The 18,826-nt window shown below is 33.3% G+C and overlaps 1 protein-coding gene across 1 annotated transcript in view; it reads right to left on the reverse strand.

The window, feature by feature from the left end:
• Positions 1–18,826, reverse strand: part of LOC143051295 (neuronal acetylcholine receptor subunit alpha-10-like) — a 31,016-nt gene that overhangs the window by 3,726 nt on the left and 8,464 nt on the right. The window contains exons 2-5 of the mRNA XM_076224245.1: positions 7,529–7,668; positions 3,967–4,011; positions 2,159–2,268; positions 1,382–1,562 (exon numbers count right to left, since the gene is read on the reverse strand). Coding sequence (XP_076080360.1) covers positions 1,382–1,562; positions 2,159–2,268; positions 3,967–4,011; positions 7,529–7,668 — 476 coding nt within the window. The remainder of the gene's footprint in view (positions 1–1,381; positions 1,563–2,158; positions 2,269–3,966; positions 4,012–7,528; positions 7,669–18,826) is intronic.

Consider the following 18,826-nt stretch of genomic DNA (forward strand, 5'->3'; position numbering starts at 1 on the left):
CTATTTACCTTGTTTGTAAGAACATGGGCAACACGGCGGGTGCCTCATGTGGAGCAGGATCTGCTTACCCGTCCGGAGAACCTGAGATCAACCCCAGTTTTTTTCGGGTCTGGTGTTGCTTAGTCTATAGTTTTTTATGTTGTGTTTTGTGTACTATTATTTGTCTGTTTGTCTTTTTTCTTTTTGAAAATGGCGTTGTCAGTTTATTTCATGAGTTTGACTCTCCCTCTTGAATCTTTCGCCCCTCTTTCGTTCCGACTTATCGAGCAGCAATTGCATTTGGAACATACAGCTACATGCACCACAATTTTCATTCGTTAAAATAGAACAGGTTTTAATTGAAAATTAACTTACATATAGTGTCTATAGTCATAATCATCCTGACCGGGTGAACGAACGTTGGCTTATATGTGTCCAAGCCTATTTACATCTTAATTAGATTTAGACCAATCGTTTGCCGAGAACAGTTTCGGAAGAAATTTTCGGTTGAGAAAGGTGGAAACGATGAAAAATATTTAAGAATAAAATAAACTATAACGTTATAGTTATGACTGAAAATACAATGACTTTTTATTCCGACTTAAGTTAATTAAACGCTTTATACTTTCGATGACTTATTAAAAAAATAAATGCATCTAACAAATAAATTGACTGTACATGGACACACGAACTTGTAAAACATTTTAAAGCGATATCACCAACAAACTTCGGCATGGCTACCCATAAAATAGCTACACAATGCCGCCATCGCACTTCATTGTGATCAAATACATTAGAGTCAAACCATCGTACATCATCTGGGTCAATATCCCTAATGCAGCTCAAATTGAGGAATACAAAAATTGTGCGTAAACAAAAAAAAATCTGTGGTGATAACGGACATGTTCGTGTGTTTAACAAGTGACTGGGTTAAACCAACTGTGCTTATTTGGAAAGTAGAGGACGATAGAATAAATTTGTAAAACCTAAGAGTTAATTTAATGTATGCAGAAAACTAAATTTCCAAAGACCTGATTGTGTGAAAAAAAGGGATTTGTTTACCTCGGAAAGCCGCATCGGTGTGCTTATTTACGGAAAATTGAATCTCACTTCGTAGCCCGAAAATTCAACCACATATGTGAAAATTCTTCACCTTTGAAACGAGCAATCATACATATCCAAGTTTACGTACGATATGAACAGAGGAATTGAGGAAATTTTTTGAGGGCTATGATTACCGCCTACCTGAAATGAAATGCGCATATATGCCCATCTAGAAAAAGGCGTTTTAAAAGTATGTAGTACTACCATCATCGGGGTTCAAAGACGACATATATAATTTTATCATTAAATGATTTTGATACAAATTGAAAAGGGAATGAATAACATACAGTAACTGTACCTGTAGACCGTGATACGCCCAAGATCCTAGTTTTAATTTACACATTTGATCATCGAATGGAAAATATGTTATATCTATTTTACACGAACTTCTGAACCTCACAACTGGTCCCCAGAAAACTCGACTGGAATCGAAAACCATTGCTAGGCTAGGCATGTATCCGGATGTATAATCGTCAACACTGAAATATTGTAATTCATAAGTAGATAAAGTTTCGGCATAATAGATTTTTTACAATTCCTTAAATTATTACAAAAGATGACATCAGTATTTTTGGGTTAACACGGATAATGTTTGGCAAAAGCGAAAACAAATGCATATATGCTCTATAATATCATATCGGCAAAGCCTATCAACTGAGATGCGTCGTACTTAAAGTCAGGAAGCTGACAATACGAAAACTGAAATAATAGCGTTTATCAAATATCCTAGTTCAATTTGTATGGTTCGTTAGTGTCTTTGGAAGAGTAACCTTCATCTTGCAGTAGGTTGTCCAAGATAGTCGTACAAATATAATGCTAAAGTAATTAAATTTACGTATACATGTAGTTTAAGTGCATAGTTAGGCAAAATATACTAAAAGTCTTCAAATAGATTATTGATAGAAGTTGTACAATGATTTCGCAGTATAAACAACAAACTTTAGGTGAAGTGCCATTCAAATAATTCTAAATACAATACATGTAAAATGAAAATAATTTATTTTGGTTGTTTGTGTCGATTGCTTACTGTATCATAAATATTTTAAGTTAAAGTTCCAAAATTACAGTATTTTACCTGTTATACAAAACAACATCCGGGAGCCATAGCCTGTCACATGGCAACCGGATGCTTTTCATCCCTTCATAGTCCTGTGATGACCATTTGAGTTTCTGGTCGTACCACTCCTGTGACAGACATAAACATTGTTAATTTCTATACCAATATGTATAGAGCAGTTTACAAACATTTGATTGTTGAGAATTGATTTCTGATTCGGTATTTAGAACAAACATTTAATTAAAAAAAAAAAGACCATGCAAACGCTATTCATAAGATTTTGTAGCAGATCTATATTCTTCTCGAGTGATTGATTTTCAAAATCAAGAATAATCAACCTTCACCTTTAGACGGGTAACTAGGGACTACCAAACAATCCTTTTTCACCAATAAAGGGAGCGAAGAAAAATATACAGGACAGGTCACAGGAGTAAATGAACAGACTAAATAAAAAAAAAATGATAGTAACTCTGTTTTTAATTTATATTCCGAAAAGAGCAAATGAAACAAAATTAATAAACTATATATATTTATATATCGTAATATTTTTAAATTTGAAAAGATTATGTAAAATGAAAATGATTAATATATCTTTCAAAGATTGAAACGCAAATAGCGTATGTATATTACAGTTGATTTGTCTTTCTATAACCTATATAAATAAGTTAATACATTAGACACCAATAATAGTCATCACAAACTGTACATTACATGTATACTACAGTCAAATTGTTTATGTGTGACCTCATGATATATATCTTCACAAGTGTTTCACAATCTTGCATTATACCGTTGGTTTTCCTGTTTGAATGGTTTTACAAGTTTTTGGGGCACTTTAAAGCTTCCTGTTCGGTGTGAGCCAAGGCTGAGCCGCACCGTCTTGAAGGCCGTACTTTGATCTATAATGGTTTACTTTTTACTAATTGTGACTTGGATTTCGTGTTGTTTTATTGGCACTCATACCACATCTTCTTATATATACCTCTGTTACACATGATATCACTTCCGGTTTCGGTGTGTGTACAGTTGCATAAATTATGATTATAGCGTGGCACAGCGATCATTGAAAAAGAAGCATATGTAAATGTGTTGCTTTTAACCTTTGTGTGGTAGGTTTTGACACTAACATTATGTATATACATACATGACAAAAGGAGATTAGTGGTATATGTCAATGAGAAATCAAAATCTAGAGACAGCAACCAAACGACACAAATAACATGAATATGTCTTCTCAGGTTATTATTAAAATTTGAAACATTATGAAGCTATAAAAGTGCTCTCTGTTTGTAAACCCGACCTAATGTCTATGATTTCAATCTTCTATTGATACAAATCGTTTTATATATATTTTGTTTCCAGGAATACTCGCTTATTCTTATCTAACAATAGTAAAACTATGTTGATTTCTACTGTATATATCATGTGTTAATTTTTTTTATATATTAACACTAAATTACTTGTACATGTATGCGTTCTAAGTTTGTTTTTTTCTAGAGTTACCTCAATAAGCATGATCAGGAACGCTCAAACCAGATGATTTAAATCCATAGGATTTGTGAATACCAAAAAACGTGTAGAATCAAATGAACAAAAGAGACATTAAAATACTATGGATTGTCTACTCTAGGAAAAGATTACCTTACTTGTATTTGGCAACACTTCTTTGGACTTTGGGTCCCTGATAAGTGTTCGATGCCACGTCTTGTATAGGCGAAACGCGCGTCTGGTGTACATAATTTTAATCCTGGTATCTATTAGTTTATAAAATATTACATTGACATTATACATGCAAGTTCAAAGATGCACTTCTAAATATCACTTACCACTTCCATCCAGACATTAGTCGTCAATACTTGATTTTTCTCATCCTGGAATTATTATAATTTTAAAAATTAAATGATAAACTTCATCGTATATTTTGAAGATCTTTGAATACTTATGAAAAGTTTCAAATAAAAATGAAACAATATTCTAAGAGAGATGACTAGTTTGGCGTGTTTAAAAAGATGTGTTCGTGCTTAATAAAATAAATGCAGTGTATTGGCCAGATGAAAATAAAAAGTTACATTATACTATATATTAAATCTATAGCTGAGAAATTAAGATAGCAGTAGAACCCAATCTTTTGAGAAACTGTTTAGCATAAGAAGAAGCTGTTTTCTCAGTGAAACATGGATTTTGAATATCAGCTCTGTTAATCATATGTAAGGGAGCTACCATTTGATTTTTATGGGGGAGGGGGCTAGGATGAAATTTGGAAAAATAAGGCAAGACAGGAGTTTTTAGTAAAAAAAAAGCAGGATGAGCAACTTGGCAAATAGAAAAGAATGAAAATTTATGTAAATAAAGTCGGGATGAACTAAGAAAAAAAGGCAGGACCGAAAAGAGTGAAAAATAAAAATGCAGGACAGGGAATACAACTAAAAGAAATGTAGGACAACATTTTTCAACCTAGCCCCCCCCCCATACAAATCAAATGGTAGCTCCCTAAATGTGTTATTGTCTCCATTTTATTTTACGTCTCATGTAAATTCAAAATGTATCTACTGATCAAAACGTCCTTAACAATTGAAATTCAACCAATAATAACGTTATTTTCATTTTAGGGTACGAACAATTAAATTACACATTGTCCTTATAAAACGGCCAAATAGACGGACGAAGATCACTAACATAAATGATCTATCCCTTCTCTTACATTTTGTACCTGTTACAAGTTAACCTTACCTAACGTCAAAAGCCAACATGTGTCCTCTAGTAATATTCCTTTATAGGGTCTGGTTTACAGATTAGAGAATAATGGACAAAATTAGCAGTATAAAGGGCAAAAATTTTAAAAATAGACCAAGAAAATAAAGAGACGTTACGTTACGCACAGTGTTCGGTTTAGTAAGCCAACTAAAATTAATTAGTAGATTTTCATCCAAATTTTTGAAAAAAAATGAGGCGGGTGGGAGGATTTTATTTTTTAAATTTTATTTCATATGAAACCTTCTTGTCATGTGTTATTCATATATGCAAGTGTAATAATAAGCTTATAACATCTAAATACACCCATAAGGTATCGTGTATTAGACAATAACAATCAAAACCAAGGAGTAACAAAACACTCATAAAACCAAAAGACATGTACACCAACAGTTACAAATAATAAGTAGGACACAACACAAACTCCACTAAAACCAGGAGTGAACTCAGGTGCTCCGGAATGGTAAGCATTTCCTGCACCGTATACAGCACCCGTCATGTTATTTCCTTGTTCAGTTCGGTAATGATGAAAGGTTGTTATGAATGAGGAAGAATATCACGGAGAAATGATTTCTGACACACTTTTGTCATAATGGCCAATCAGCTCATGATGGCGACTATAAAATTGCTTGAGTGATGACCTTTATTTGATTGATTGATAGCCCTGTCTTAGCAACTTTTGAGAAAGCAGTATTCCTTGTTCAACAAAATCAACGTACTTTGAGCTATAGCTCTAGAGTAACGTACCAACTGAGACACATGCATATACTCCATATGCTGGTGCCGCTTTTTTCAAATTCATAAATATATATCTCTGATTAGCAATCACTGTTCTACATGTAATTGCCGCTTTAGAATTCTATTTTATAGTAAACAGCAGAAATGTGGAGAAATGCTCTCTTCAGTTGGACTACCTACATCAAATGTGTTTTTCTTTCTAAACAATGTTTTGTTGTCCTAATAAAATGAAGCAAATGCATTGGTATGCAACACAAGTACAGAATAAAATGAAAACTCAAACAGTGTTTAAATAATAGGATTGGTCCTTAACATGCAATCTGTCAATATAATTACAATGTAGAACATAAAGTTGTTTAATGACTCTGTCTTGGGTATTGGGACAGAGGATGTTTTCTCTATTTCTAAAAAAGACGAAATTAAGGCTAAATCTAAATCTAAGAGCTTGCTATAAATTAATAAATTAAAAATGCGTATGTTTGTCGATTTTTTTTAACTCAATATACGGTCACCAATGTAAAAAGTTCATGCTTGTGTTAATTTCTTTATTTCAGTCAAATGTGTTCCACGATTCTAACGCTTTTGGGTTTCATTCACAGTCCAAATTTCTGGACACAAAGTCATTGCATGAATAAAATAAATCCAAGGTGTTTTACTCACAAACATTTGTGTCATTTGTGACATACGGCGATTTGCGTTCTTGGACACAGCTGTTACTCGTAACCCGAATTTTTCACCCCCTTCTCGTAATCAATCTCTATTCTCGGTAAATGATGTTGTCATCATAGATCAGCAGAATATATCGACATACTCATTCAGTAAGACTATGCTTAGAAGAAAAACGAAAACCGAAATTTGAAACAGGAAGTTTTACATGAAACGAAATTATCGATGGTTACCGGTACAAAAAATGAAAAAAACCGGAAATCAAAAATAAAAAAAATCGGGGCGGGAAGATTTCAGAGGGGCGGGCGGGGATGAAAATCTATCAATTATTTTTAATTGGCCTTAAATGTTACTCGACATTACAACCGACGTCTGTAGTAAACGTCAAAGCTTTGCACTATTTATAATACAGCTGGCATTTTGAAGTTTAACTACTTATTTAAAAAAATAGACTGTAAAGATGACTGATTATATATTTTTGACAAATACACTTTATTTCCTCATAATCTTAACTTATTGAAAGTATATATTTCAAATATTTGAAACTGCCCAAGCATGTCAATTGTTGCAAAATGCATATCCTCTATATGATGCTCGGGATTCCGTCATCACAAGTAATTAAGTCTAGGCATATATATCGCGTAGAAACAGCCAGTACCAAAGTTGTTTAGTGCTTTATAAGAGGGACGAAAGATACCAAAGGGACAGTCAAACTCAGAAATCTAAAATAAACTGACAACGCCATGGCTAAAAATGAAAAAGACAAACAGACAAACAATAGTACACATGACACAACCTAGAAAACTAAAGAATAAACAACACGAACCCCACCAAAAACTATGGGTGATCTCAGGTGCTCCGGAAGGGTAAGCAGATCCTGAGTATATTCTAATAGAAACTAATGGGGTGCTAAAATATAAAGAATAGATAAAAGTGAGCAAATTTTAAAAAGAATAGAGAAAATGTGCATTGAAAAATAAAGAATGCTTATTTAAGGACATCCAGATAATTATATACTAAATATCGAAATTGGTAGATATCCTGAACTGATTTCTCCACAGCATTTTCTTAAAATTTTATCAGATAAAACAATTTATTTAGAAGTTTTGAATAAAACTGTCAGTAGATTACATCCACGTACTTTTGTTCTCTGATGGATGGTTATCTCATTGGCATCAATAACACATCTCATTATTTTAATATTTTCAGAGATGTAAGCAGTGTTGTACTTACTAAATCTAGAATCTGGGTAAGCGCAAGTCCGAGTTTGATATCCACAGCCTCTGATGAGTTCATCACAGGTCGTATTGATTTCTCGTAACCTCTCATCAACTTAATCATAAGTTTGTGCTCAGCCGACATGTTGTCAAATTCTGAAAAACAGTCTGTAAAATTGTCAAATATATTTATATACGTAGTTTAAGTGGCTAATGCGCGGCTATTTAAATTAATCGAAAATTTCTTATAAATGGGGGTGGATTGGGGTTTACAGTATAGATAATGATGGACAAAACGTAAAAAAAAGAATAGAGAAAATATGACAAAAAAATAAAGAAGAGAGAATAAAGAGGTGCTAAAATATAAAGAAAAGAGAATAATAAGCAAAAGTATAAAGAATATATGTCATATAAAAATGGCATTAAAAGTTAAAGAGTACTGAAATGAAGCCCTCCCCCCCCCCTAAACCCCCACCCTCCATCAAGACCCTCATAAATCATTTACTATTATGAAATGTGAATACAGAGTATATGACAATAAACAATAGCCTTGATAATCTATTTCTGATTCTTGTAATTATGCACTTTTAACAGAAGTTGTTTCCCTTTGTCAATTGTAAAAAAAAAGCCGGCATGATAAGGTAAAAGTGAAATTCAGTACAACTGTGATTTTCATTTTCAATGAGGCATAAAAGGTATGGCGATGTGATATGATTTCCATGAGCACATAGTAGCACTATTCCGTAAATGCTTACATAGGCTTACACATGAAAAGAAGCACAAGTTGTCTCCCTTTTCCAATTGTAGACTGGTTCTAAAGGTTGCTTCTTATGCACAGCATGATAAGTTAAAAATGAAATAAAGCGTATTTATTATTTGTTGTTGAAATTGAATATTGATATTCAAATGTTTGAATAAATTACAGATTACATGCATTCAGCATGGACCGATTTGATCTTTTATCTCGCTCTTGATTGGCAATGAACATTTTGTTTCCTTCCTAAGGGAACATATTCTTACACTTCAGGCTCAATTATAGAATCAGCAAATCGACTAATCAAGCATCACGTTTTGACATAATGAAAGTAAGGCCTGAATGTGATTTGCAATTTTTTTTTTAGAAATTCCTCCCCTATTTTATCAAAATTTTCAAACATTATTTTCAGATCAACGACATATCTTCTACAACAATTCACTGTTTCAGAATGAAAAGTACTATCACGGGTAATTACATTGCTCGTACCCAAAGATGAAAATAACGTCATGACATTGGTTGAAATTTCATTGTTAAGCCCGTTGTTAAACAATCACAATGTTTTTCTGTTCGCCTGTGAAAATATTACCCAGAATACATTACTTAGATTCTGAAACGGCAAATGTACAAATATGGTGGAAACATGTGTGTGGTCTATTATTGTGTACGAATGAATGAATGTTAGATCAAGTAAGTTCAAAGCTTCAACAAGCGAATACGTAAAATTAACACTGGCATCATTATTCCCAAACCAAGGGACATAATCAGTTATCTATTTGCCAATTATACCATATAATTAACAGACACATATTCATTTTAACCTGCCCTTTGCGTACGGTTAACTGAAAATATAACATGCCTTGTTGTACTTATTTGGCAATGGAAACAAGTTGCAAACGTTTAATTTTGGGTTATTGCTTTTATATTCAAATAGCTCGTCTTTGTTCTACAGCGCATGACTGTAGTGTTATCGGTATACAGCAAAGAAGTCAGATAATGCTATTGGTATGAATTTGTCTAAGACTTGCAATGGGATGTTAGGTAAAGACCAATCTCTAGTTATTGTTTTTATGAATGAGTTAAGTCTTCTGTTAAAGGCCTAACTGGGGTTGTGGACCAAGAACGGCAATCGAAGCTTTGTCCCTTTGCTTCAATGTAAACATGTATATGGCAAGCCGTTGTGGAATTTATTCCCTATTTATTAATATTAAAAAATCATTTTTTATATTAATAAATCGAATTTTCAATATTAAATAATACGCTGATTTTTTAATATTAAAAAATCAATTAAAAAATCAACATCAATGTAACCCTAGCGTTTAATATAAGACAAATCAATCATTATCTGTCAAACGCTTTAATGATGAATATTGGACAAGGGTTTTTATTTCATGAACAATTCATCGTATCCCTTCATTTTCTCTTCATTTACTTTAGTCGGTGGACATCAAAAACAAACAGTGACTTTTTCAGGTTAATAAACAGGCTATTATTGGATAAATTCAGTAAAGATTAATATAGGATTTCTTCATTTCCGAACTGATAAAACACATTTTGTTTAGTACTACAGATATGGTAGGTTTAATTACAGCGTAACACCTCTCGGGCTTCATCGTTGTAAAGTAACACAATATGTCTACTTTATCACTTCAATGATTTTCGACATTTCAAATCAAGGATTGATCGATTTTCTTCTATTAATTGCTTCTCCATTGACTTGTTGCATATCGTAATAAATGGTGCTTAGTCTGGTGTTCATTAATCTCTAAAACGTATTCTCTAAATTAAAATACTCTGGGTTTTTTTTTTATTATTATTTCTGGTACTGATGTATAAGTAAGTAAGTAAGTAAATTTTATTTAGAGTCGGCATACATGTATATATACATAATAACAGACAAAACATGAGCTCTGGAAACATGAGCTCTGGTGAGCTCTTTAACCGACTGTCACATAAAAAATCATGCAGCATCATGCAAATACTACCAAATAAAAATGAAAAAAACATGCAATATAATGAAAGCAAATATATTTGATTTGTGAGCCTCCAGAGTCAAAGTTCATGTGGCAAGCGCCTCTATGTGCATTGAAACGGGAGAATCGGCAAATCACTTGAAGATCATAAAATATAACAGACTAAAAGCATAAAAACAATAAATAAATAAATATAAGCACTAGCATTTAATGGCAGATATATACAATAAATGCATAAAAAGCAGAGCAAAAGGCCATTATAAATATATACAGTGAAACCTGATAAAACCGAACCCTGAATAAACCGGAAACCTGTCTAATCCAAACTTGTTCTGAAGACCAATCATATCACATTGTATGCATTGTGAACCTGTTGAAACCGAATACCTGCAAAAACCGAACAAAATCTCAAGTCCCGAAAGGGTTCGGTTTAGTCAGGTTTTACTGTAATATAATCTTCCCGAAAACAAAGCAATCTAAGTTTGATTGTAAGGAATCATGAAAAAAAATTTCAGATCTGAATAATTTGAAATAACTAAATGGATAAATAAACGTTTTGTTATGTTTAATTTCAATCTTGTTTCGTTGTTAGGCAATTGTTATGTACATAAATCTTAAAATCTCCGCCTATTCGAGGTAGTTTCATAAGCCTGATAACACTAAGTCAAAGGTAAATCATTTCAGAACTTTTGTCTAGGATTTAATTATTTTTTTCCCAGTAAATAGGAGACTTTATCATTTGAAGTATATGTATACGTCAACAGTTTCTAAATAAAGTTATTGAACCTGAGTCAAATAAGTCAAACCTGCAAAAACCTGTTTTGGCAAGGTCTTTCTGTCATTAAAAAAACTGTCTTAACTTTAAAAGTCTTTCAGTCCATCTGTACTTATAATTATCATAGTGCATTTTGAACCTCAATTAAAAATCACCTTTTACTTTACTTTTATCTGCTCCAAAAGAGGACTTTTTTTATATCGGTTTTACTGTATATTAAACTTTAAGATAAGTTGTTATCATTGTTTTAACATTATGGGACCAGTATTTGGATTCAACATACTCGGAATATTTCTTCTTATTACTGCAAGTACAATGTACATCACTGAGGGTCTAGATTGTGTATACAGATCGAATAGTATGGGGTGTACAAGAATAAAGGGGGATAAAATAAAGATCGTGGCTATAATATACATGTATGATGAGATAAAAACGATGTATAATCATTGATAAAAATGGTCAAAATTCGAAAAATAAAGAAATGAAGAATTCTCATACAGACCTCCAAAGACATCTATCAAATTAGCATATAGAGTTCATAACATGATCTTGAATAGCAGCGCTATTAATTATATATATTGTATATTATACTTCACAATGTTCCCTAGATTGTAATAAAATGGTTCATTACACTTACAACTCAGCCAACTAAACAATATTCTTCAGATTAATTAGACGTTAAGAATTATTTCCAATTTCAATATAAAAATAATATCAGATTATGTCGTATTTTAGAAATAAATGATTTGGTTGGCCAACATTATGAATTATACTCATCTGTATCATTGGTATGATATACAAATAATGTATAGATTATGAGGCGATAAATGAGCTCATTATAGATATTTAGAGGGTTGTAATGCACCGCAATTTCGAACTGTTTCTGAGACAGCACGATTACCGGTTTGTCGTTCTGAAGTTTGTTTTAACTACAAAGCGTCATTGCTGCAGATGTTCAGATCTCAAACGTCTGCAGATTAAGCCTCGGTCACACCTTACCGGATAGCACGAACGGACGCCTAACGGGTGAAAATAAAAGTTGTTCGTTGACAAAATTGTTATCCGTTGGGAGTCCGTTGATGTACTAACCGAATAAAACGGACGTGTAACGGATGCCTAACGGACACACACCGGATATGCAACGTACGAGAAACGGAAACGTACCGGACAGAACGGATGTCGAACGTACATCCAACGAACGAGTACCGCATGAAAATGACACCTAACGGAAGCGTACCTGATAAAACGGATGAACAATATATACGGAAAAAATAAAGGCGACAATAATAATACATGTACATCGCATAAATATTCAAAATGTTTAGGTGTAACTGGTTTTGGTTTATTCTTAAAAATACCGCAAAAGGTCAGTGTCTAACCTGAATAAGAGCTGCTTGATTGTGAAGAATCGCCCTTACTCTAAGGCCGATTATGAATAATAAGAATTCATGAACCTTAAGAAATCTGACATACCAATAATTGGCATTTCTGACGCGAAATTTTCAATTGGCATAAATCCGTTTCAGATCCGTTCATCATCCGTTATACGTCCGGTAGAAGTCCGTTTCTTTTTCGTTCAACATCCGTTTTATCCTTTAAACGTCCGGTAGAACTCCGTTTGTTAATTTATCTTCCAGACCTCCAACGGATGTATAACGGACACGTAACGGATACAAAACGGAAACGAAACGGACGAGTACCGTACAAAACGGACATTTTATCCGTTGGACGTCCGTTCAAAGTTTTGAACATGCTCAAAATTATCCACCGGACAGAACGGACGTCGGCGGATAAAACGTACGCTTAACGGACATGCAACGGATATGGACGGACGTCTAACGGATAACAACGGACGTATAACGGACATGAACGGATTGAAAAAAAGTTATCCGTTAGGCGTCCGTTCGAGCTATCCGGTAAAGCCTCGGTCACACCTTAACGGATAGCTCGAACGGACAGAAATGCCAATTATTTGTATGTCAGATTTCTTAAGGTTCATCAATTCTTATTATTCATAATCGATCGTAGAGTAAGGGTACGTATTCACAATCAAGCAGAGCTCTTATTCGGGCCCGACACTGCACTTTGGCGGCATTTTGAAGAACAAACCAAAACCAGTTACACAGAAACATTTTGAATATTTATGCGATTTACATGTATTATTATTGTCGACTTTAACTTTTCCGTATATCTTGTTCATCCGTTTTATCCGGTACGCTTCCGTTAGGTGTCCCTTTAATGCGGTACTCGTCCGTTGGATGTAAGTTCGACATCCGTTCTGTCCGTTACGTTTCCGATTCTCTTACGTTGCATATCCGGTGTGTGTCCGTTATGCATTCGTTACTCGTCCGTTTTATTCGGTCAGTACATCAACGGACGCCCAACGGATAACAATTTTGTCAACGGACAACTTTTATTTTCACCCGTTAGGCGTCCGTTCGTGCTATCCGGTAAGGTGTGACCGAGGCTTAAGGTGTGACCGAGGCTTTCGGAATATACATGTACGGTTACCGTTAAACATAGAACAACGGCATGGCTTAATAGTTTCAAAGTATTACAATTTGTTAAACAGTTTCTTGACTCAAGCTAACGAATGCACTATCGAATGTATTCATGTTTCACTTAAAACCGCTAAGTTGAGCTGAACGAGCGATGCATAGCTAGGGAACAAATATAAATTAAGTCACGCGGACATCTAAATTAATTTGTAAAACAATTTACAATGTAACGAGTGCACTATCGAATGTATTATTTTTCACTTAAAACCGCTAAATTGACCTATTATGAATATTAATAATCAAGCTATCATAATTCACACTTGTAAAAATATTAATAGCTATAAGTTTAAATCTTAAAAATGTGTTCTTTTAAATGCAAATTCACATTTGTTAACTGTAAATAAGGACCTTAGATTCTTTGTTTTTTCACAATCCACCATGGCGAAAGCCACCCATACCACATTAAATATAAAATGATTTGACTCCGGATATATCATTTACATATCTGACATCAGTAACATAATAATTGCTCAATAAGGATAACTGAGTACCATTTACATATTGATAGAAAGAATAAAAGATTGGGTACCAGTTACATATTGAATCTTCACGGATGCTAAAGGACTGGGTACCAGTTAAATATACATTAATGTTCAAACATGCTAAAGGACGGGGTACCAGTTATATTAAATATTCAAGTACGCTGTACTACTGCATACAAGCTGAAGTTATATAGCAGAGTCGACTGATGAATGAAGTCCCCTATGTACACTTAGTATTGCATGTTTATCATAGTTAAAAAGAGAAGATGTGGTATGATTGACAATGAGACAACTCTTCGCCAGAGACTAAATAACATAGACATTTCTAACAATAGGTTACGATACTACGGCCTTCAACAATGAAAAACAACCCATATTGCATTGCAAGCTATATAAGGGCCAGACACGACAAATGTGAAACAGTTCAAACCAGAACAATAATATTGATATTCGTCCTGCATTGCATGACACAGAAAAATGAATGTGGGGCAAATATAAGTGAAATACAGTAAAACCTGACAAAACCGAACCCTTTCAGGACTTGAGATTTTGTTCGGCTTTGGCAGGATTCGGTTTCATCAGGTTCACAATACATAAAAAGTGATATGATTGGTCTTGAGAAAAAGTTTGGATTATACAGATTTCCGGTTTATTAAGGGTTCGGTTTTATCAGGTTTCACTGTACTAACATGAAGACAAATGTAAACCAAAACAGAGAAAGAATCGATTCATTCCACCTGCTTCTTTTGAAACTAGTAACTTAATTGTGCTGTCAAAGTTGATGATACCAACCATTACAACAAATGTAGATAATAAACATTAGAGAAGATCTCAGACGGAACGGCATTGGAGGTCTTCAACTAATACATTATTGGGTGTTTAAGTTTAAAGGTAGTGAATTTATTATTATTTACGATTAAAAAGTAAGCTTCTAACGTCTTTATCGATAATAATATTAGCAGAAAGATAAACTGACAATAAAATTAATTAATCACATGTTGATTACGTTATTTAATAAACATTATAGAGCAAATTATCTAGATTAAAAGGCCCTAATTATTTTTATATCAATATGAACATACTCATTATCGTTTTTATATGAATTATGCACTGTTGACCTTGGAACTGTCTTTTATTAACACCAGTTTGTGTTTATATAAAACTTGAAACAGCAATTAATCCGACTTATTTTTCTTTTATCTTTTCAGTAATAGAAAACATGAATCTCTTTATCAAAAATGAATAAACTGTATCCACTAACAACAGAAATCCCCTGTGTGTGACAATTAAACAAATATTATTTTTTATTTAAAACTTTAAAAAAAATCAGATACATATTTTGTTTGAATTGATTAAATTTTACAAAAATACAAAATTTGATTATGTCGTCATATTTTCTGGCCTCTGAGTTTCCATGTAAAAAGACGACAATGCCTGGTAACTTCACATAGAAAAAACACCTGAGCTTTGCAGATCATTTAAATAGAAGAACATGTGGATAAATACAAATGTATGGTCCGAGACCACAATTAATTCGTAGTGCATTTCTTTTAGAACATAAATGAAAATTAAAAAAAAATCAAACCTGCGCTTTCTCAATGAAATTTTTACAGTGTAATACTTTTGGGACAAATTATATCAAAATTACAGAAAACTTCATCGGCTCTAACACAAAATATGGACAATTTTATGTTTAGGGCGTCTTGAAATCTTTTTACAGCTTCCGAAGTGCTAATTTTTAACCTTTTTCAGCTGGACCAAATCACTACTTTCCTTTAAAATTCTGGACCCAAATATTTTTATAGTGTAATTTCACTCCTACTTGCAATTTAAGGCATAAAACATGGGGAAATAAATTTGGAAGGGGTATAAAACATATTGGCAAGTAACCCACTGTCAGCACTAGGGACTATATTTGTAGAATCTATATATACCAAGCTGAATACTAAAATTTATGATAAAAGGGATAATTTTTCATTTCCTATCGTTAATTATCCGTTTTTAGATGTGACGTTCCCTTGTCACCATCTTACGGTGTTTATATATCTCAACTTGTACGATTCGCTCGTGTATGTAACAATGTTTTAGATTTTAACGAGAGAAATTTATGTATTACTGAAAAATTATTACACCAGGGTTTTCGATATCTCAAACTAGTCAAAACGTTTACTAAATTTTATCATCGGTATAAAGACATCATTCGTAAATATAGCTCAACATGCAGACTTCTAATACGTTCAGGTATTTCACATCCAATTTTTTATGGAAATATTCATTATAAAGCACAAAGGTGTCAGTATTCACCTCAGAAACTTACAAAACCTTTGAATAGACTTATTAAGAAGGGATATAATAACGATACTGTTGTCAAGTCATTAAAGATTGCATATTTTGGCGTTAATATTGAGTCACTGATAAGGTCTTTGCATCGGAACTAAACACATTTATTCTAAAAACAGTTGTTGGCATGACACGGGTTATGTTCTTCTCATATATGTTATGATGGTATGATACTAAACCCCTAACGGGAAGGATTGTGCCTGATGTTCATATGATGAAATCATAATCTTTCAGTCAGTTTAATTGAAGTCTGGAGATGCGACATGTTAGTTAACTGCTAGTAGTCTGTTGTTATTTATGTATTATTGTCATTTTGTTTATTTTCTTTGGTTACATCTTCTGACATCAGACTCGGACTTCTCTTGAACTGAATTTTAATGTGCGTATTGTTATGCGTTTACTTTTCTACATTGGTTAGAGGTATAGGGGGAGGGTTGAGATCTCACAAACATGTTTAACCCCGCCGCATTTTTGCGCCTGTCCCAAGTCAGGAGCCTCTGGCCTTTGTTAGTCTTGTATTATTTTAATTTTTAATTTAGTTTCTTGTGTACAATTTGGAAATTAGTATGGCGTTCATTATCACTGGACTAGTATATATTTGTTAAGGGGCCAGCTGAAGGACGCCTCCGGGTGCGGGAATTTCTCGCTACATTGAAGACCTGTTGGTGACCCTCTGCTGTTGTTTTTTATTTGGTCGGGTTGTTGTCTCTTTGACACATTCCCCATTTCCATTCTCAATTTTATCTATTAGATTCTTTAGTTTAAGATGCATGTATTGATTTCTTTTATTGCATGGTTGCGAATTGGTATTGGCTTTGAATTAGGTAAAGAACTCTCATATCTGTACTCCTAAATCTGTTCTTACTAGTTTCTTTTAGTTGTTGGAATGTACAAGTACCCTGCCACGTCCTCTGTGTATTTGTTAAAAAAAAATATATTTGTATCCATCTAATGAGTTAAGACTTTTTCAACTGTTTTATATAGTTTGTTCATATGTTGTACTGTTACACCCCTATATTTGGTAAGGGGAGGATTGAGATCCCGCTAACATGTTTAACCCCCTCCACATTCTATATGTGTCTGTCTGTCCCAAGTCAGGAGCCTGTAATTCATTGGTTGTCGTTTGTTCCTGTGTTTTGTACATTTATTTGTACATGAATTGGACCGTTAGTTTTCTCATTTGAATTGTTTTGCATTTGTCTTATCGGGCCCTTTATAGCTGAATATGCGATACGGGCTTTACTCATGGTTGAAGTCCGTACGGTGACCTATAGTTGTTCATTTCTGTGTCATTTGGTCTCGTATGAAGATTTGTTTCACAAGAAATCAGAACACTTCTTCTCTATATTTAGATCTAGCAAAACTTTTTCAATTCAAATATATCCTCAACAAGGTATTTGGGTTTTTTATATGTAGTAGTACGTAGTCAAACGGTCTACACTTGGTGTTCCTCGGTTATTGTTTGACAATAAAGGTGTACATGTAACAGTTGGTTGGTCGGGAACTTTTGACTATTGTTGCCTGGTAATAACGGTATATTAGTAAGACGTAGAAAAGAATGGTTTGCAAATATTATCATCTACGTATTGATCCCTGAGAAGTTATTACAAGCGTTCCTGGTGCAATTGCATTAAGATGAACATATTATCAGATAACAAGATATGTCTAATATTATTCCCATGATTGCAGTTACATGGATGATTAACTCAAAAATCGTGAACAGATAAATAAAGTCTGCGTGGATAGACTATTAAAATATAAAATGTATAATACATCACACCAAGACATTTTACATTTGTACGCTTTTCTGCATTGTTTAAATTTACATGTTTTCTGAATTAAATGTTAGCGCATTTAGCATTATGAAATGAAATTCAGTCTAGAAAGATCATGATGAACTAGTACTTAAAAAATAAGCTTTGACGAAGTGCACTTTTAAGTAAAATCTAGGAACAGTAAAATGACATGTTTAACCCCGCCACATTATTTATGTATGTGCCTGTCCCAAGTCAGGAGCCTGTAATTTCAGTGGTTTTCGTTTGTTTATGTGTTACATATTTGTTTTTCGTTCATTTTTTTTACATAAATAAGGCCGTTAGTTTTCTCGTTTGAATTGTTTTACATTGTCTTATCGGGGCCTTTTATAGCTGACTATGCGGTATGGGCTTTTCTCATTGTTGAAGGCCGTACGTTGACCTATAGTTGTTAATGTCTGTGTCATTTTGGTCTTTTGTGGATAGTTGTCTCATTGGCAATCATACCACATCTTCTTTTTTATATGAAGAGATAGGTCATCATATTCATACATGTACTTGTGTAAGTTATGAAATTGAGATAATATCTGTATACTGTAATAAGACAGCAACCCAACAAAATAAATATATATCAAGATACAATTTATGTTAATTAGTTGCTCATTTGAAGAACAAAAA

The sequence above is a fragment of the Mytilus galloprovincialis genome, chromosome 11 (genome assembly GCF_965363235.1).
Source record: "Mytilus galloprovincialis chromosome 11, xbMytGall1.hap1.1, whole genome shotgun sequence".
NCBI classification, from domain to species: domain Eukaryota; kingdom Metazoa; phylum Mollusca; class Bivalvia; order Mytilida; family Mytilidae; genus Mytilus; species Mytilus galloprovincialis.